The 21,279-nt window shown below is 49.5% G+C and overlaps 1 protein-coding gene across 1 annotated transcript in view; it reads right to left on the bottom strand.

The window, feature by feature from the left end:
- The window catches only part of LOC119969957 (calcyphosin-like protein), a 29,416-nt gene that overhangs the window by 4,563 nt on the left and 3,574 nt on the right, over positions 1 to 21,279 (bottom strand). Inside the window, exons 2-3 of the mRNA XM_038803923.1 lie at positions 3,931 to 4,082; positions 984 to 1,161 (exon numbers count right to left, since the gene is read on the bottom strand). Coding sequence (XP_038659851.1) covers positions 984 to 1,161; positions 3,931 to 4,067 — 315 coding nt within the window. The 5' untranslated portion in view covers positions 4,068 to 4,082. The remainder of the gene's footprint in view (positions 1 to 983; positions 1,162 to 3,930; positions 4,083 to 21,279) is intronic.

Raw genomic sequence — 21,279 nt, 5'->3', positions numbered from 1 at the left:
CACCCCCCTCACCCCCCTACCTATCCCTCACCCTCCTATTCACCCCCCTCACCCTCCTATTCACCCCCTCTCACCTGCCCCTCACCCCCTATTCACTCCCCTCACCCACCCCTCACCCCCCTATTCACCCACACTCACCCTCCTATTCACCCCCTCTCACCGGCCCCTCACCCCCCTATTCACCCCCTCACCCTCCTATTCACCCCCCTTACCCCCCTACCCAGCCCTCATGTTCCTATTCCCCCCCTCACCCTCCTATTCACCCCCTCACCCCCCTACCTATCCCTCACCCTCCTATTCACCCCCCTCACCCTCCTATACACCCCTCTCACCCGCCCCTCACCCCCCTATTCACCCCCTCACGCTCCTATTCACCCCCTCACCCTCCTATTCACCCCTCTCACCCGCCCCTCACCCTCCTATTCACCCCCTCACCCGCCCCTCACCCTCCTATTCACCCCTCTCACCCGCCCCTCACCCTGCTATTCCCCCCCCTCACCCTCCTATTCACCCCCCTCTCATCCGCCCCTCACCCCCCTATTCACCCCCCATTCACCCGCCCCCTCACCCTCCTATTCAGCCCCTCACCCCCCTCACCCTCCTATTCACCCCTCTCACCTGCCCCTCACCCCCCTATTCACCCCCCTATTCACCCCTCTTACCCTCCTATTCACCCCCTCACCCTCCTATTCACCCCCTCACCCTCCTATTCACCCCCTGACCCACCCCTCACCCCCCTCACCCTCCTATTCACCCCCTCACCTGCCCCTCACCCCCCTATTCACCCCCCTTACCCTCCTATTCACCCCCTCACCCTCCTATTCACCCCCTCTCACCCGCCCCTCACCCTCCTATTCACCCCCTCACCCACCCCTCACCCCCCTCTCACCCCCCCACCCTCCTATTCACCCACTCTCCCTCCTATTCACCCCCTATTCACCTGCCCCTCACCCCCCTCACCCTCCTATTCACCCCCCTCTCACCCGCAGTGTTATGAGAAACTCATCAAAGTCAATGGTTCCACTTGAGTCCTTGTCAAAACTTTTGAAGCAAGATTCCACATCTGCCTTCTCCATCAGCACGCCGTAATCATTCAGACCTTTCACAAACTCCTTGAAGTCAAGTGTTCGATTGTTGTCATCGTCCATTATACGGAACACCCTACAATGACAGAGGAATCTCATTGGGCAGTTAAAGTTTACAAAGGCTGCTGAAACAACAAATAGAAAAGTTTGTATTAAAAAGGCAAGAGGGCAATTCTAAACCGTGATAAAATACTAATTAGATATCAGCTGGAGAGTTCGTGTACTGGGCACCAAACTTGGAGAGATGATGCAAAGAATAATTACTGGAATGGCACCAAGGTGGAGGGAGTTCAGCGATTTGGATAAACTGGACAAGCCAGGGATCTTCCAACAGAACGGTTGGCAGAGGTGTTCAAAATTAACATTTGCGCCACACAACTGCCAGGCAAGGACCATCTCCTGCAAGAGTTGGATGACCAGCCATGATTGTGATGAATGGCGGAGCAGACTCGAAGGTCCAAAAGGCCTCCTCCTGCTCCTATCTTCTATGTGTCTATGTAAGAGAGAATCGAACCATCGCCCCTTGACATTCAATGTAACCCGTAACAACCTCCCCGAACAGGCGCCGGAATGTGGCGACTAGGGGCTTTTCACAGTAACTTCATTGAAGCCTACTCGTGACAATAAGCCATTTTCATTTCATTTCAATGGCATTACCGTCGCTGAATCCCCCACAATCAACACCCTGGGGGTTACCATTGATCAGAAACTGAACTGGACCCAGCCCCATTAATACTGTGGCTACCAGAGCAGGTCAAAGGCTGGGAATCCTGTGACGACTAAGTGCAATGGGGAGTGTTCCATCCCCCTTATTCCAGTCTATCATCCACCCGCCGGACCAAACACTGATGCTGGGCAGGAAACCAGACCAAGTAAGGACGGAAAAATTTCCTTCCCTGAAGGAAGAACATAAGAACTGGGAGCAGGAGTCGGCCATCTGGCCCCTCGAGCCTGCTCCGCCATTCAATGAGATCATGGCTGATCTTTTGTGGACTCAGCTCCACTTTCCGGCCCGAGCACCATAGCCCTCTATTTCTTTATTCTTCATAAAAACTATCTATCTTTATCTTTAATTTTATCTAAAGGTAAGACTTGTAATTCCACATTGAATTCCAATTTCACCATCTGCCATGGTGGGATTTGAACCCATTCTCTGGGGTCTCTGGTTTCCGAGGCAATACCATTCGGCCGCTGCTTAAAGGGAAAGGTTAGAGCCTTCTGGGAAATCCAGCAGAGGAAGCAGATTAATCGAATTGTACTACCAAAGAGCTAGCACAGGCACGATGGGCTGAATGTGCTCTTCACGCCTCCTTGGCTGTGATGCAGATTGATCCTCACTCTACTGAAGCTCATGCACGGTGTCATTCAGCTTCCATTTCCTTTGTTTGGGTTCCAAGTGTTGTTGGGTTTACACTTTGCCCTGGGTTTGGTAGGAAGGAGGAGCTTGAATGTGTCAGTGTAAAGTTTAGCTTGTTGAGGTTGTGCTGCGATGGGAGTGTGTGAGGGAGGGGTATGGCTCTGAAACAGCAAACCCAAACACTGAAGCTACTGTCTGTATTTAGGACATCAATCAGGAGGAGCTGGAGTGTGATCTCTCAGCTGTGTGCGAGACACTGAGCTGTATGGGGAGAGGCTTAAAGTCTGACGCAGTCAGGGTTGAATCAATCCCACAGTAACGGAGTGCCTGAGAAAGAATTCTGCAGGAACTATGACAACCTTGTTTGCAGATCCACAGAACCCCACACCGTCAGTTTACACAGCCTGACCCTGAAGGTTACTTCAGAGAGACAGAGGGCAGGTTGAGCCACACAGGTATCAGGAATGCTAAACTGCCAGTCTCTAACCGCCTGGAGCTAAGAACACTCCAATTTCAGGGGGCGAGATGGGGGGGGGATGAGGGGGCGAGGTGGGGGGGGGAACACTCCAATTTGAGGGGGCGAGGTGGGGGAGGAGAACACTCCAATTTGAGGGGGCGAGGTGGGGGGGGAACACTCCAACTTGAGGGGGCGAGGTGGGGGGGGAACACTCCAATTTGAGGGGGCGAGGTGGGGGGGGGGAGGGAAACACTCCAATTTGAGGGGGCGAGGTGGGGGGGAGGGAACACTCCAATTTGAGGGGGCGAGGTGGGGGGGGAACACTCCAATTTGAGGGGGCGAGGTGGGGGAGGAGAACACTCCAATTTGAGGGGGCGAGGTGGGGGAGGAGAACACTCCAATTTGAGGGGGCGAGGTGGGGGAGGAGAACACTCCAATTTGAGGGGGCGAGGTGGGGGGGAGAACACTCCAATTTGAGGGGGCGAGGTGGGGGGGGAGGGAACACTCCAATTTGAGGGGGCGAGGTGGGGGGGAGGGAACACTCCAATTTGAGGGGGCGAGGTGGGGGGGAACACTCCAATTTGAGGGGGCGAGGTGGGGGGCGAGAACACTCCAATTTGAGGGGGCGAGGTGGGGGGGAGAACACTCCAATTTGAGGGGGCGAGGTGGAGGGGAGGGAACACTCCAATTTGAGGGGGCGAGGTGGGGGAGGAGAACACTCCAATTTGAGGGGGGGGTCAGCTGTGAGGATCACTGCAGTAAAATAGTCAGCCATCACTAAGTGAACATGTTGATCAGGGGAAGTGTCATGGGGGGGGTACAGCCACCAGTAGCTGAAACACCCTGTTGATCAGGGGAAGTGTCATGGGGGGGTACAGCCACCAGTAGCTGAAACACCCTGTTGATCAGGGGAAGTGTCATGGGGGGGGGGGGGGTACAGCCAGCCAGTAGCTGAAACACCCTGTTGATCAGGGGAAGTGTCATGGGGGGGGTACAGCCACCAGTAGCTGAAACACCCTGTCTCTCTGTACCTGCCGAGGCCTTTGATTCCAGCAGAGCCCCGGGACAGACACTGCAGTCGCAGCTTCTCAATCGGGTCCGAGCACTGTTGGAGCTGCTTCTTTGCGTTCATCACCATTTCTCGGTCGTGTCTCGCTGTCCCTGCCATCTCCTCTGGAATAACCTGAAATCAAGTCACACAAATTCAGTCCTGCCTTTTCCCCAGTGACACACCCACTCCAGACAGGCAGCCGCTTGAATCAATTAAAGCAGGAGCATCGTAGACTGAAGCTGCAGACTCGCTTCCCCCAAATCGAGCACAAGAGCAGCAAGAGGGTGAAACAATCACACACACATTCCTTCACCAATACACAGTGAAGGTCCACCTCACCTCACTTGGCAGCAGTTGCCAGCACCCCCATCCTCAAATATCCCTTTAACCCTGCAATCCTTTCAAACAAGCACCCATCCAAAACCCTTCAAATTGTGATAGTTTAGGTAAAGTCTTCCACTTATCAGGCAAAAAAACGGGGAAGTGACAACTTTATACTGTATGACGAGACATTAGTTGGCGAGTGGACTTTGATTGATACAGGTGATGCCATGGAGAATGCACCAGTTGATGGTGACTGACAATTAACTGCCAAGCACTGTTCGAAATTTAAACCAGGCAGCTTGACTCTCATTGGTCAAGGCATTACCCCGAGGAATGAATCAATGAATGGCTATCACTTATTTTGTTTGTAGAGTCATAGAGTCGTACAGTGCAGAAAATGATCTTTATCCCATCGAGTCTTCATCGACAATAACTACCGCTAATCTCGCCCTAATCCCACTTCCCAGCACTTATCCCATATCCTTGAATGTGAGGGTGTTTCAGGTGCTGATCCAAGTGCTTTTTACAGGTTGTGTGGTTTTCAGCCTCCACTACCTTCCCAGGCCGTGCACTCCAGATTCTCAACATCCTCCGAGTGAAAAAAACCTTTTCTCAAATCCCCTCAGAATCTCCTGCCCCTCACCCTAAAGCCATATCCCCTTGTGATTGACCCCTGAACCAAGGGGAACAGCTGCTTCCTATTTACCCTGTCCAACCCCCTCATAATCTTATACACCTCAATCACATTCCCAGGCTGGAGCAGGTGGAATTTTGGTGTCTTCATCTGAAATCAAATGGGAAGAGCTACTTGATATGTTCAAATTCCTCTCCTCCCAAACATCCCACCATCGACTGAAGATGCTGAATCCATGAAACATTCCTGGCTGATCCAGAACATACTGCGGGATTCTGAATGACCAGACAAAGCCAATGTCTTATAGCGTTACAAAGCCTTAAGACCAAACTGGACACATTAGTGAACCTGACAAAGGGACAGGAATAGTCTTCCTTAATAAGTAGCGTCAACAAAATAACGGTCCAAATTCGGATCAATTCGACCTGTCACTCAACAGGGCCAGACAGAGAGACTGCTTAAAGAAATGCTGCTGGACCCGGGTAAGATCAATGAATTATTGTGTGAGATATATGACAGGGTTCATTCTCACTGCATCCGATTACATACAAGCTGGTCGAAGTAAGACCACCGTAAGATCATAAGAGATAGGAGCAGAATTAGGCCACTCGGTCCATCGAGTCTGCTCCGCCATTCAATCATGGCTGATATTTTCTCATCCCCATTCTCCTGCCTTCTCCCCATAACCCCGGACCCCCTGATTGATCAAGAACCTATCTATCTCTGTCTTAAAGACACTCAGTGATTTGGCCTCCACAGCCTTCTGCGGCAAAGAGTTTCACAGATTCACCCTCTGGCTGAAGAAATTCCTCCTCATCTCTGTTTTAAAGGATTGTTCCTTTAGTCTGAGATGGTGTCCTCTGCTTCTAGTTTTTCCTACAAGTGGAAACATCCTCTCCACATCCACTCTATCCAGGCCTCGCAGTATCCTGTAAGTTTCAATAAGATCCCCCCTCATCCTTCTGAACTCCAACGAGTACAGACCCAAAGTCCTCAACAGTTCCTCATACGACAAGCTCTTCATTCCAGGGATCATTCTTGTGAACCTCCTCTGGACCCTTTCCAAGGCCAGCACATCCTTCCTTAGATACAGGGCCCAAAACTGCCCACAATACTCCAAATGGGGTCTGACCAGAGCCTTATGCAACCTCAGAAGTACATCCCTGGTCTTGTATTCTAGCCCTCTCGACATGAATGGTAACATTGTATTTGCCTTCCTAACTGCCGACTGAACCTACATATTAACCTGAAGAGAATCATGAACAAGGTCTCCCAGGTCTCTTCGTGCTTCATTTCCTAAGCATTTTCCCCATTTAGAAAATAGTCTGTGCCTAAATTCCTCTTTCCAGGGCAGTGCGGTGGCGCAGTGGTTAGCACTGCAGCTTCACGGCACCGTGGTCCCAGGTTCGATCCCAGCTCTGGGTCACTGTGTGAAGTTTGTGCATTCTCCCCGTGTTTGCTTGGGTTTCGCACCCACAACACAAAAATGGTGGATTGGCCACGCTAAATTGCCCCTTAATTGAAAAAAATGAATTGGGTACTCTGAATTTTAAAAAAATAATTCCTCCTTCCGAAGTGCATAACCTCACACATTTACACATCTAAATCCTGCTAGACCACACTTGGAATATTGTGTCTAGTTCTGGTCGCCTCATTATAGGAAGGATGTGGATGCTTTGGAGAGGGTACAGGGGAGATTTACCAGGATGCTGCCTGGACTGGAGGGGCTGTCTTATGAAGAAAGGTTGAGGGAGCTAGGGCTTTTCTCACTGGAGCGAAGAAGGCAGAGAGGTGACTTGATAGAGGTGTACAAGGTGATGAGAGGCATGGATAGAGTGGATAGCCAGAGACTTTTCCCCAGGGTGGAAATGGCTGTCACGAGGGGACATAATTTTAAGGTGATTGGAGGAAGGTATAGGGGAGATGTCAGAGGTCGGTCCTTTACACAGAGAGTGGTGGGTGTGTGGAATGCACTGCCAGCAGAGGTGGTGGAGTCAGAGTCATTAGGGACATTTAAGCAACTCTTGGACAGGCAAATGGACAGCAGTAAATTGAAGGGGTGTAGGTTAGGTTGATCTTAGATTTGGATTAATGGTCGGCACAACATTGTGGGCTGAAGGGCCTGTCCTGTGCTGTACTGTTCTATGTTCTGTGTATTTCATTTTGCCACTTCATTGCCATTCTCCGAGTTTGTCCAAATCCTTCTGCAGCCCCCTTGCTTCCTCAATACTACCTGTCCCTCTACAGATCTTTGTATCATCTGCAAACTTAGCAACAGTGTCTTCAGTTCCTTCTTCCAGATCATTAATGTATATTGTGAAAAGTTGTGGTCCCAGCACAGACCCCTGAGGTACACCACTAGTCACCGGCTGCCATCCTAAAAAAGACCCCTTTATCCCCACTCTCTGCCTTCTGCCAGTCAGCCAATCCTCTATCCATGCCAGGATCTTATCCTGAACACCATGGGCTCTTAACTCATTTAACAGTCTCCTATGCGGCACCTTGTCAAAGGCCTTCTGGAAATCTAAATAAATCACATCCACTGGTTCCCCTTTGTCGCACTAGCTAGCCTGCACTCATACTTCATCTTCTCCCCCCTTATAGCTTTTTTAGTTGTCCTCTGCTCGCTTTTAAAGGCTTCCGAATCCTCTGGCTTCTCACTAATACTCCCCACTTTGTCTGCTTTTTCTTTAGCCTTTGTGCTGTCCTTGACTTCCCCGTCAGCCATGGATGCCTTGTCCTGCCCTCAGCATGTTTCTCCTCCTTGGGATGAATTTCTGTTGTGCCTCCTGAATAACCCCCAAAACTCCTGCCATTGCTGTTCCACTGTCTTCCCTGCTCGGCTCCTTCTCCAATCAACTCCGGCCAGCTCCTCCCTCATATCTTTGTAGTTACCCTTATTTAATTGTAATACCGTTACATCTGATTGCAGCTTCTCCCTCTCAAACTGCAGGGTAAATTCTATCATATTGTGGTCACTGCTCCCGGAGGGTTCCTTCACCTTAAGTTCCCTAATCAAGTCTGCCTCATTACACATCACTAAATCCAGAATTACCTGTTCCCTGGTAGGCTCTACCAGAAGCTGTTCCAAAAAACCAAATCTTAAACATTCCACAAATTCTTTTTCATAGAATTTACCGTGCAGAAGGAGGCCATTTGGCCCATTGAGACTGCACCAGCCCTTGGAAAGAGTACCTTACCTAAGCCCACACCTCAACCCTATCCCCACACCTCCACTCTATCCCTGTAACCCCACCTAACCTTTTTTGGAAACTAAGGGTAATTTATCATGGCCAATCCACCTAACCTGCACATCTTTGGACTGTGGGTGGAAACCGGAGCACCCGGAGGAAACCCACGCACACACGGGGAGGATGTGCTGACTCCGCACAGACAGTGACCCAAGCCGGAATCGAACCAGGGACCCTGGAGCTGTGAAGCAATTGTGCTATCCACAATGCTACCGTGCTGCCCTTAAGAACAAATTAATCTACACTCCATTATTCTACCGTAATCCATGAACCTATCCAATAGCCGCTTGAAGGTCCCTAACGTTTCCGACTCAACTACTTCCACAGGCAGTGCATTCCATGCCCCCACTACTCTCTGGGTAAAGAACCTACCTCTGACATCCCCTCTATATCTTCCACCATTTACCTTAAATTTATGTCCCCTTGTAATGGTTTGTTCCACCCAGGGAAAAAGTCTCTGACTGTCTACTCTATCTATTCCCCGATTATCTTATAAACCTCTATCAAGTCGCCCCTCATCCTTCTCCGTTCTAATGAGAAAAGGCCTAACACCCTCAACCTTTCCTCATAAGACCTATTCTCCATTCCAGGCAACATCCTGGTAAATCTCCTTTGCACCTTTTCCAAAACTTACACATCCTTCCTAAAATGAGATGACCAGAACTGCACACAGTACTCCAAATGTGGCCTGACCAAGGTTTTGTACAGCTGCTTCATCACCTCACAGGTCTTAAATTCAATCCCTCTGCTAATGAACGCTAGCACACCATAAGCCTTCTTCACAGCTCTATCCACTTGAGTGGCAACTTTCAAAGATCTATGAACATAGACCCCAAGATCTCTCTGCTCCTCTACATTGCCAAGAACCCTACCGTTAACCCTGTATTCCACATTCATATTTGTCCTTCCAAAATGGACAACCTCACACTTGTCAGGGTTAAACTCCATCTGCCACTTCTCAGCCCAGCTCTGCATCCTTTCTATGTCTCTTTGAAGCCTACAACAGCCCTCCTCACTATCCACAACTCCACCAATCTTCGTATCATCTGCAAATTTACTGACCCACCCTTCAACTCCCTCATCCAAGTCGTTAATGAAAATCACAAACAGCAGAGGACCCAGAACTGATCCACGCGGTACGCCACTGGTAACTGGGCTCCAGGCTGAATATTTGCCATCCACCACCACTCTCTGTCTTCTATTGGTTAGCCAGTTCGTTATCCAACTGGCCAAATTTCCCACTATCCCATGCCTCCTTACATTCTGCATACGCCTACCATGGGGAACCTTATCAAATGTCTTACTAAAATCCATGTACACTACATCCACTGCTTTACCTTCATCCACATGCTTGGTCACCTCCTCAAAGAAGTCAATAAGACTTGTAAGGCAAGACCTACCCCTCACAAATCCGTGCTGACTATCCCTAATCAAGCAGTGTCTTTCCAGATGCTCAGAAATCCTATCCCTCAGTACCCTTTCCATTACTTTGCCTACCACCGAAGTAAGACTAACTGGCCTGTAATTCCCAGGGTTATCCCAATTCCCTTTTTTAAACAGGGGCACGACATTCGCCACTCTCCAATCCTCTGGTACCACCCCTGTTGACAGCGAGGACGAAAAGATCATTGCCAACGGCTCTGCAATTTCATTTCTTGCTTCCCATAGAATCCTTGGATATATCCCGTCAGGCCCGGGGGACTTGTCTATCCTCAAGTTTTTCAAAACGCCCAACACATCTTCCTTCTTAACAAGTATCTCCTCGAGCTTACCAGTCTGTTTCACACTGTCCTCTCCAACAATATGGCCCCTCTCGTTTGTAAATACTGAAGAAAAATACTTGTTCAAGACCTCTCCTATCTCTTCAGACTCAATACACAATCTCCCGCTACTGTCCTTGATCGGATCTTCCCTCGCTCTAGTCATTCTCATATTTCTCACATGTGTGTAAAAGGCCTTGGGGTTTTCCTTGATCCTACCTGCCAAAGATTTTTCATGTCCTCTCTTAGCTCTCCTAATCCCTTTCTTCAGTTCCCTCCTGGCTGTCTTGTATCCCTCCAGCGCACTGTCTGAACCTTGTTTCCTCAGCCTTACACAAGTCTCCTTCTTCCTCTTAACAAGACATTCAACCTCTCTTGTCAACCATGGTTCCCTCACTCGACCATCTCTTCCCTGCCTGACAGGTATATACATATCAAAGACACGTAGTACCTGTTCCTTGAACAAGTTTCACATTTCACTTGTGTCCTTCCCTGACAGCCTATGTTCCCAACTTATACACTTCAATTCTTGTCTGACAGTATTGTATTTACCCTTCCCCCAATTGTAAACCTTGCCCTGTTGCACGCACCTATCCCTCTCCATTACTAAAGTGAAAGTCACAGAATTGTGGTTACTACCTCCAAAATGCTCCCCCACTAACAAATCTATCACCTGCCCTGGTTCATTACCAAGTACTAAATCCAATATGGCCTCCCCTCTGGTCGGACAATCTACATACTGTGTTAGAAAAGCTTCCTGGATACACTGCACAAACACTACCCCATCCAAACTATTTGATCTAAAGAGTTTCCACTCAAGTGTTTTGGAAGTTGAAGTCACCCATGACTACTGCCCTCTGACTTCTGCATCTTTCCAAAATCTGTTTCTCAATCTGTTCCTCCACATCTCTGCTGCTATTGGGGGGCCTATAGAAAACTCCCAACAAGGTGACTGCTCCTTTCCTATTTCTGACTTCAATCCATATTACCTCAGTAGGCAGATCCCCCTCGAACTGCCTTTCTGCAGCTGTTATACTATCTCTAATTAACAATGCCACCCCCACCCCCCCACCTCTTTTACCACCCCCCTAATCTTATTGAAACATATATAACCAGGGACCTCCAACAACCATTTCTGTCCCTCTTCTATCCAAGTTTCCGTGATGGCCACCACATCGTAGTCCCAAGTACCGATCCATGCCTTAAGTTCACCCACCTTATTCCTGATGTTTCTTGCGTTGAAGTATGCACACTTCAACCCATCTCCGTGCCTGAAAATATCGGCTTCCTTAGTTGCTGGACTACAAATCCGGTTCCCATACCCCTGCCAAATTAGTTTAAACCCTCCCGAAGAGTACAGGAAAACCTCCCTCCCAGGGTATTGGTGCCCATCTGGTTCAGATGCAACCCGTCCTGCTTGTACAGGTCCCACCTTCCCCAGAATGCGCTCCAATTATCCAAATACCTGAAGCCCTCCCTCCTACACCATTCCTGCAGCCACGTGTTCAACTGCACTCTCTCCCTATTCCTAGCCTCACTATCACGTGGCACCAGCAACAAACCAGAGATGATAACTCTGTCTGTCCTGGCCTTTAACTTCCAGCCTAACTCCCTAAACTTGTTTATTACCTCCACACCCCTTGTCCTACCTACGTCGTTGGTACCAATGTGCACCACGACTTCTGGCTGCTCACCCTCCCCCTTCAGGATCCTGAAGACACGATCCAAGACATCCCTGGACCTGGCACCCAGGAGGCAACATACCTTTCGGGAGTCTTGCTCGCGCCTACAGAATCAACTATCTATTCCCCTAACCATTGAATCTCCTATTACTATTGCTTTTCTACGCTCCCCCCTTCCCTTCTGAGCCCCAGAGCCAGAGACCTGGCCGCTAGGGCCTTCCCCCGGTAGGTCATCCCCCCCCCCCCCCAACAGCATCCAAAACGGTATACTTGTTTTGAAGGGGAACGGTACTGTCTGCCTGTTAGTTTTCTTTTCCCTGACTGTACCCCAGCTACTCTTGTCCAGTACCTTGGGTGTGGCTACCTCCCTGTAACTCTTCTTCGATAACCCCCTCTGCCTCCCGGATGATCCGAAGTTCATCCAGCTCCAGCTCCGGTTCCCTAACACGGTCTCTGAGGAGCTGGAGTTGTTGCACTTCCCGCAGGTATAGTCAGCGGGGACAGCAGAGGTATCCCTCACCACCCACATCCTGCAGGAGGAGCATGCAACTGCCCTAACCTCCATCCCCTCTTACTTTACAGAATTAGCTGCCCCGTAGACCAACTGGACCTCTGCCCTCTGACTCTGCTTCCAGTCAGCTGTACTCTAAACTCCTGGTTCCCTTCACGCTCTTTGATAAATATAGGAAATGAAATGTAAGGAGCACCTTACTCCCTCCTCACCTAACTCCATCTGTCACCAAACTCTCACTGTAGCACTCAAATGCAACCAGTTCAGCACTCCCTCAGTCACCAAACTCTCACTGTAGCACTCAAATGCAACCAGTTCAGCACTCCAGTAACTAGCTCAGTTTTATACTGTGACTCTAGCCTCTGAAAAATAGCCTAATCCAATTAACTAATTAACAAGCTCCAGCTGCAAGTACCTACAAGTAGAACCTTGTTTAAAGCTGATTCAAAATTTACCTTCTTATAGACCAAACAGCAACTTTAAGTTAATTAACTAAATAAAAGAAATACTAGACTTTAAATAAAAATGAACCCTTATACTCCGTCAGTCACCAAACTCTCACTGTAGCTCTCAAATGCAAACAGTTCAGCACTCCAGTGCAAACCAGTGGTACATGAACCTTTGAAAGCAAGGTTTTGAGGACCTTAATAGATTGAAAGGAAATGGAGTAAGGTGAATTATTTGGTAAGAACGCCAGATCGAACAAAATCTCACCGAGTGTGTCATGTGAATATGCTTAAAAGGTATTTTGAAAGGGAAAGAGAGTAAAAGGAGGAGGTTTTAGTGATTCTAACTCAAAGTGAAGAACCAAATCCAGATGACTCTGAATTTAACATTCCTCAAGTTAAATTGGACAACGAGGAAGTTCTTAAAAATTGGGATAATTATTGAGTTACCTTCCAGAGGAAAAACAAACTGACCTGAAAGAGTTACTGATATCACATGGGCAAGTTTGTGGAAATAAGCTGGGGAAAATGGCTATACCTGATGTAGATGTGGGAAATGCTGTTCCAATTAAACAAATCCATATAGACTTAACCCTTTAAAATTGGCACAGGTTCAAAAAGAAATTGAAAATAGAAAATATGCTTAAAACTGGCATAATCCAAGTGGATTGCAGCCAATGGAGCTCATCCATAGTGAATGAAATGAAATGAAAATCGCTTATTGTCACGAGTAGGCTTCAATGAAGTTACTGTGAAAAGCCCCTAGTCGCCACATTCCGGCGCCTGTCCGGGGAGGCTGGTACGGGAATCGAACCGTGCTGCTGGCCTGCCTTGGTCTGCTTTCAAAGCCAGCGATTTAGCCTGGTGAGCTAGGCTGGTGAGCCTAGTGAAACCGGATGGTACCCAACAGTTGTGTGTGGACTATAGAAATGTTAATACAGACTCTTATCCTATCCCACGTTTGGAGGATTGCATTGAGGAGGTGGGACAATCAGCTTTTATTTCCAAACCGGAGTTACTTAAAGGTTGCTGGCAGGTACCTTTATCCAAAAGGGTGAAGGAGATTTCAACTTTTGTGACTCCAGATGGTATATTCCAATTCAAAGTCATTTCAGGATTACCCAATTGTGCGGTATACATCGACAATCTGGTAATTTTCAGCCAGACATGGAAAGAACATTTGAAGCATCTGATGGAGTTATTTGATTGGCTTCAGGAGGCAGGTTTGGTGGTAAACCTCGCCAAAAGTTTGGAAAAGCCCAAGTCACATTCCACGGCCATACAATTGGACAGGGCGAATGGCCTTGCGGGATGTGAAAACAAAGGTTATTGGGGAGTTTCCAATACCCTCCACGTGAAAGGAAATAATGCTATTTCTTGGCATGAGTGGATTTTACCGGACATTTGTGCTAAATTTTAGCAGCGTGGTTGCTCCACTGACGGGATTGCTGAAGAAAGGTAGCAAATTTCAGTGGCCAGCAGAGTGTCAACAGGCATTTGAAGGCTTCAAGGCTGTGTTAACCACTGCTCCTGTGTTGGCCACTCCAAATTACACAAAATAATTCAAAGTGGCTGTTGATGCGAGTGATGTGGGCGTAGGTGCGGTGCTTCCACAAGAAGACGACAAAGGAATAGAACGGCCTGTTGGTTATTTTTCAAAAAAATTGAATGATCACCAGAGGAAGTATTCAACAATTGAGTAGGAGACTTTGAGCTTGGTGCTGGCCTTGCAACATTTTACCCTTTATGTAACCACCAATTCGTCTGAAACAATTATATATACTGATCATAATCCATTGATGTTGTTGGAAAAATTCAAGAATAAAAATGCCAGGCTGTTTCGATGGAGTCTATTATTGCAGCCATTTAATTTAAAACTTATACATGTGAACGGCGGAAAAACGTGATAGCCGGTGCTTTGGCACGAATGTGATGAAGAGAACCAGGTTCGATGGTGGAAAACAAAGAACTAAAATTTGACTGTATTATCGTAAATGTTTGCCTGTTTTGATGTTTTGAAATGTATGTATGTTTACTGTCAAGTGTTAGGAATGGGCAAGTGAAAAGGTGAAAAATGAAAACAATCTTTGAAGTTGATGGTTTATTTTTTCTTGGGGGGAGGTGTCATGAGAATGTTCCTTTTAAGAAAGGTTTTTGTCTTATCACATGGCTTCGGTGATGTCATTTTTGTGGGTGGAACTGGGCGATGGCTGGGTGAGTGGTTGGTTTCGCTTCCAGTTTTGACTGCTGTGGACTCAAAGAGGAAACAACTATTTTCTCTGTCTAGCTCTGTTTTTATTTTAAAAAACTGTCCCAGTAAAAAAATCACCTTGGTGGTGGCTTTGGAGATATAATTGCTTTCTGGAAGGAATTCAAATCTGCTGGTTGAACAGTGGAACAGAGTTTCAGTAACAACACTATTAGTCAAGTGAGAAACGTGCCTGGACCATGGTTTCTGGTTTTAATTGCATTTTGTTATTGAATTGGAACAGTTAAGGCTGATTTCAATAAGTCTTATACATAGGTCACTGTAGCTGTGTCGTGCCTTTATGTCTGTAATTGATAAAAGTTCTTACTGTGTGTTTAAATATATATGTTAACCAAGTTCTTAGAAAAAAGCTTGTTTTTGGTTAAAAGCGCCGAAGAAGTCTGGTGATTCACACCTCAAGTGAAGGCTTTTGTGCTCATCCCAGCCGAATTCAACAAAAAACTACAGGTAAGATGAACTCCATTATACACTTTGGCGTTTTTAAACCCTGGCCCAAAACAATAATAATAATAATCGCTTATTGTCACAAGTAGAACAAAGAACAAAGAAACATTACAGCACAGCAACAGGCCCTTCGGCCCTCCAAGCCTGCACCGATCCAAAGCCTCTATCTAAAACTGTCGCCTATTTTCTAAGGATCTCTAACCCTCTGCTCCCTGCCCATTCATGTATCTGTCTAGATACATCTTAAATGACACCACCGTGCCCGCCTCTACCAAGTAGGCTTCAATGAAGTCACTGTGAAAAGCCTCTAGATACTGCTGGTCTTGTTCTGCATTACAAGCCAGCTGTTTAGCCCACTGTGCTAAACCAGCCCCTATATAGGTTGGAGACTTGGGCAGAGAAATGGCAAATGGAGTTTAATCCAGATAAATGTGAGGTAATACATTTTGGTAGGTCTAGCATAAGAGGGGAAATATACCGTAAATGGCAAAACATTTAGGAATATAGAAAGTCAGAGAGATCTGGGCGAGCAGGTCCACAGATCTTTGAAAATGGCAACACAAGTGGACAAGGTAGTCAAGAAAGGATAGGGAATGCTTGCCTTCATTGGGCGGGGCATCTTGACAAATACATGGATAGAATGGTTATAGAGGGATACGGCACAAGGAAGGGCTGAGGGTTTTGGCCAAGGATAGTCTCATGACCAGTACGGGCTAGGAGGGCCGAAGGACCTGTTCTTGTGCTGTATTGTTCTGTATTTAAACCTCCCACCTCCCCGAGCTCTCTCCGGTTAAACGCCTACCTCCCCAAGCTCTCTCCGGTTAAACTCCTACCTTCCCGAGCTCTCTCCGGTTAAACTCCTACCTCCCCGAGCTCTCTCCGGTTAAACTCCTACCTCCCCAAGCTCTCTCCGGTTAAAAGCCTACCTTCCCGAGCTCTCTCTGGTTAAACTCCCACCTTCCCGAGCTCTCTCCGGTTAGACTCCCACCTTCCCGAGCTCTCTCCGGTTAGACTCCCACCTTCCCGAGCTCTCTCCGGTTAAACACCTACCTTCCCGAGCTCTCTCCGGTTAAACACCTACCTTCCCGAGCTCTCTCCGGTTAAACACCTACCTCCCCGAGCTCTCTCCGGTTAAACTCCTACTTCCCCAAGCTCTCTCCGGTTAAAAGCCTACCTTCCCGAGCTCTCTCCGGTTAGACTCCCACCTTCCCGAGCTCTCTCCGGTTAAACTCCTACCTTCCCGAGCTCTCTCCGGTTAAACGCCTACCTTCCCGAGCTCTCTCCGGTTAAACTCCCACCTCCCCGAGCTCTCTCCGGTTAAACTCCTACCTCCCCAAGCTCTCTCCGGTTAAACACCTACCTCCCCAAGCTCTCTCAGGTTAAACACCTACCTTCCCGAGCTCTCTCCGGTTAAACTCCTACCTCCCCAAGCTCTCTCCGGTTAAACACCTACCTCCCCAAGCTCTCTCCGGTTAAACACCTACCTTCCCGAGCTCTCTCCGGTTAAACACCTACCTCCCCAAGCTCTCTCAGGTTAAACACCTACCTTCCCGAGCTCTCTCTCGTTAAGCCTCCTACCTTCCTGAGCTCTCTCTGGTTAAACTCCTACCTCCCTAAGCTCTCTGTGGTTAAACTCCTACCTTCCCGAGCTCTCTCCGGTTAAACTTCTACCTTCCCGAGCTCTCTCCGGTTAAACACCTACCTTCCCGAGCTCTCTCTGGTTAAACCTCCTACCTTCCCGAGCTCTCACTGGTTAAACCTCCTACCTTCCCGAGCTCTCACTGGTTAAACCTCCTACCTTCCCGAGCTCTCTCTGGTTAAACTCCTACCTTCCCGAGCTCTCTCTGGTTAAACTCCCACCTCCCCGAGCTCTCTCCGGTTAAACTCCCACCTCCCCGAGCTCTCTCCGGTTAAACTCCCACCTTCCCGAGCTCTCTCCGGTTAAACTCCTACCTTCCCGAGCTCTCTCTGGTTAAACACCAACCTTCCCGAGCTCTCTCCGGTTAAACTCCTACCTTCCCGAGCTCTCTCCGGTTAAACTCCTACCTCCCTAAGCTCTCTGTGGTTAAACTCCTACCTTCCCGAGCTCTCTCCGGTTAAACTCCTACCTCCCCAAGCTCTCTCCGGTTAAACTCCTACCTTCCCGAGCTCTCTCCGGTTAAAAGCCTACCTTCCCGAGCTCTCTCTGGTTAAACTCCCACCTTCCCGAGCTCTCTCTGGTTAAACTCCTACCTCCCCGAGCTCTCTCCGGTTAAACTCCTACCTCCCCAAGCCCTCTCCGGTTAAACTCCCACCTTCCCGAGCTCTCTCTGGTTAAACTCCTACCTCCCCAAGCTCTCTCCGGTTAAACTCCCACCTCCCCGAGCTCTCTCCGGTTAAACTCCCACCTCCCGAGCTCTCTCCTGTTAAACTCCTACCTTCCCGAGCTCTCTCTGGTTAAACTCCCACCTTCCCGAGCTCTCTCTGGTTAAACTCCTACCTTCCCGAGGTCTCTCCGGTTAAACTCCTACCTTCCCGAGCTCTCTCTGATTAAACACCTACCTTCCCGAGCTCTCTCTGGTTAAACTCCTACCTTCCCGAGGTCTCTCCGGTTAAACTCCTACCTTCCCGAGCTCTCTCTGATTAAACACCTACGTCCCCGAGCTCTCTCTGGTTAAGCCTCCTACCTTCCCGACTCTCTCCGGTTAAACTCCTACCTCCCTCAGCTCTCTCTGGTTCTCTCCCGAACTGCTCAGCTCGCTCTCTCAACTCTTGAATAAATCAGCTAAGTCCCTCCCCTTGCTAAAACAATTGAATGTAGTTTGAAAAATACCCACCAGGACTTACCAGTCAGCTGCACTCTTTGTGAACACCTGGCTGCCCTCACGCTCTTTGAGGAAATGTAGGGAATGAAATGAGCACCTCGCTCCCTCCTCACCACATCCCTCAGTCACCGATCTCCCGCTTTAACACTCTAATGCAACCTGAAGTCAGCACTCCAGTGCAAACAAAGTCAGCACTGCAAGATGGCTCAGATTTTTACGTCTGACTCTAGCCTTTGAAAACTTGTTGAAGCCAGTTGAAAGTGAATCCTTGGAAGGCGACAGGTCCGGAGAGGGTCCCTAGTTGTGCACTCAGATCCTTTGTGGACCAACTGGCAGACACGTTCGCGGACATCTTCAACCTCTCCCTACTCTATTCCAAAGTCCCCACCTGCTTCAAGAAGACCATCATCATACCGGATGAGAAAAATATCAGCCATGATTGAATGGCGGAGTAGACTCGAGGGCCGAGTGGCCTAATTCTGCTCCTATGTCTTATGGTCCAAACCATAGGCTTTAGCTCCTCACTCTGCAACTGGATCCTCGACTTTCTGACCCACAGACCACAATCAGCAAGAATAAACAACAACACCTCCTCCATAATAGTCCTCAATACCGGGGCCCCGCAAGGCTGCGTACCTATCCCCCTACTATACTCCCTGTACACACATGACTGTTTGGCAAAATTTGGCTCCAACTCCATCTACAAGTTTGCTGACGACACGACCATAGTGGGTCGGATCTCGAACAACAATGAGTCAGAATACAGGAGGGATTTAGAGAACACAGTGGAGCGGTGTAACAACAACAATCTCTCCCTCAATGCCACCAAAATTAAGGAGACGGCCATTGACTTCAGGAAGCAAAGTACTGTACACACCCCTGTCAGCATCAATGGGGCCGAGGTGGAGATGGTTAGCAGCTTCAAATTCCTAGGGGTGCACATCTCCAAAAATCTGTCCTGGTCCACCCACATTGACGCTACGACCAAGAAAGCACAACAGCGTCTATACACATCTCTTCTCTACTGAGTAATACTACACTCCGTATGCTTCACCCGGTGCTGTGTCTGTGTATTTACATTGTGTGTTTATCGTATATACTATGTTTTACATGTATGGCATGATCTGCCTGGACTGTATGCAGAAAAATACTTTTCACTGTACATCGGTACATGTGACATTAAACAAATCCAATCCCTCCCCCTCCCTTTCTCCCCCTCCCTCCCCTTCTCCTCCTCCCTCCCCTTCTCCCCCTCCCTCCCCTTCTCCCCCTCCCTCCCCCTCTCCCCCTCCCTCCCCCTCACCTTCTCCTCCCTTTCTCCCCTTTTCCCTCCTCCCTCCCCTTCTCCCTCCTCCCTCCCCTTCTCCCCCTCCCTCCCCTTCTCCCCCTACCCTCCCCTTCTCCTCCTCCCTCCCCTTCTCCCCCTCCCTCCCCTTCTCCTCCTCCCTCCCCTTCTCCCCCTCCCTCCCCTTCTCCGCCTTTCCCTCACTAACTTTATCCACCTTTGCTTCTCTTCGTTCCCTACCCCGCCTCAACCCTTCCATCTCCTCCCTCCCTCTCCTCTACCACCACGTCTCCCTCTCCCACTCCTCTCTCATCACCCTCTGTCCCCTCTCTTCTGCCTCACCCTCATCCCTCTCTTCTCTTTCGACTCTCCAATCCTATCCCCCCTCTATCCTCCCTGTCCTTCCCCTTACCTCCCCTCTCCCTCCTCCATCCCTCTTTCCTCTGCCCCTCCCTCTCTCACTCCTTTCACTACCCATCCTCCTCTCTCCCCCTTCCCCTCTCCTCTCTCCCTTCTACCCCCTTTATCACTATCCTCCTCTCTCCCGCCTTCCCCTCTCCTCTCTCCCTACTACCCCCTTTATCACTATCCTCCTCTCTCCCTCCCTCTTCCGTCTCCTCTCTCCCTCCCCTCACCCTCTCTCCCCTCCCTCCCTCTCCCTCTACCTCTCTCCCTCCCTCCCTCTCCTCACTCCCCCCTCTCCCTCTCTCCTCTCTCCCTCCCTCACTATCCCTCTTTCACTATCCCTCCCTCACTATCCCTCCCATCTCTCCCTCACTATCCCTCCCTCACTGTCCGTTTCTCACTATCGCTCACTAACCCTCCCTCACTATCCCTCACCATCTCTCCCTCACTATCCCTCCCTCACCATCTCTCTCTCACCATCCCTCCCTCACTATCCCTCCCTCACTCTCTCCTCCCTCCATCGCTCATCTTCCTCCCTCCTATCCTCAACGCACCCCTCCCTCACGTACTCCGTTCCCTATCCTCCCTTCTCCTCCCTCCCCTCCTCACTCTCCTCCCTCATCTCCCTCCCGCACTATCCCTCCCTCACTATCTCACCCTCACTATCCCTCCCTCACTACCTCCTCCCTCCTCTCCCTCACTATCCCTCCCTCTCTCCTCCCTCCTCCCCTCACTGTCCCGCCTTCACTTTCTCCCTCACTCTATCCTCCCTCCTCTCCCTCACTATCCCTCCCTCAGTATCTCTCCCTCACTCACACCTCCCTCCCCTCCCTATGACTTCCTCATTCTCTCCTCCCTCCCCTCCCTCTCTCCTCCCTCCTCTCCCTCACTACCTCTCCCTCACTATCCCACCCTCACTCACTATTCCTCCCTCTGACCTCCCTCCCCTCCCTCTTCTCCCTCACTATCCCTCGCTCACTATCCCTCACTCACTATCCCTCCCTCACTCTCACCTCCCTCACTATCCCTACCTCACTCTCACCTGCCTCCCCTCCCTCCACTCCTTCACTATCCCTCCCTCATTCTTCCTCACTCCATCCTCTCCCTCAATCTCCCCTCAATCTCCCCTCCCTGACTATCCCTCCCTCACTCTCTCCTCCATCCTCTCCCTCACTATCCCTCCCTCACTATTTCTCCCTCACTCTCCCCTCCCTCCCTCCTCTCCCTGACTCACCCCTCCCTCACTATTCCTCCATCACTATCCCTCCCTCACTATCTCTCCCTCACTATCTGTCCCTTACTATCCCTCCCTCAGTCTCCTCCCTCCTCTCCCTTTCCTCCCCTACCTCACTCTCCCTCCCTCACACTCTCCCTCCCTCCTCTCCCTCACTATCCCTCCCTCATTCTCACCTCCATCCCCTCCCTCACTCTCTCCTCCTCCCCTCCCTCACTATCCTTCCCTCACTATCTGTCCCTTACTATCCCTCCCTCCTCTCCCTCACTATCCCTCCCTC

This window comes from Scyliorhinus canicula, chromosome 8 (genome assembly GCF_902713615.1).
Source record: "Scyliorhinus canicula chromosome 8, sScyCan1.1, whole genome shotgun sequence".
NCBI classification, from domain to species: Eukaryota; Metazoa; Chordata; class Chondrichthyes; order Carcharhiniformes; family Scyliorhinidae; genus Scyliorhinus; species Scyliorhinus canicula.
The sequence above is the reverse complement of the archived record's forward strand: the minus strand, read 5'-3'. Positions and strand labels throughout refer to the sequence as shown.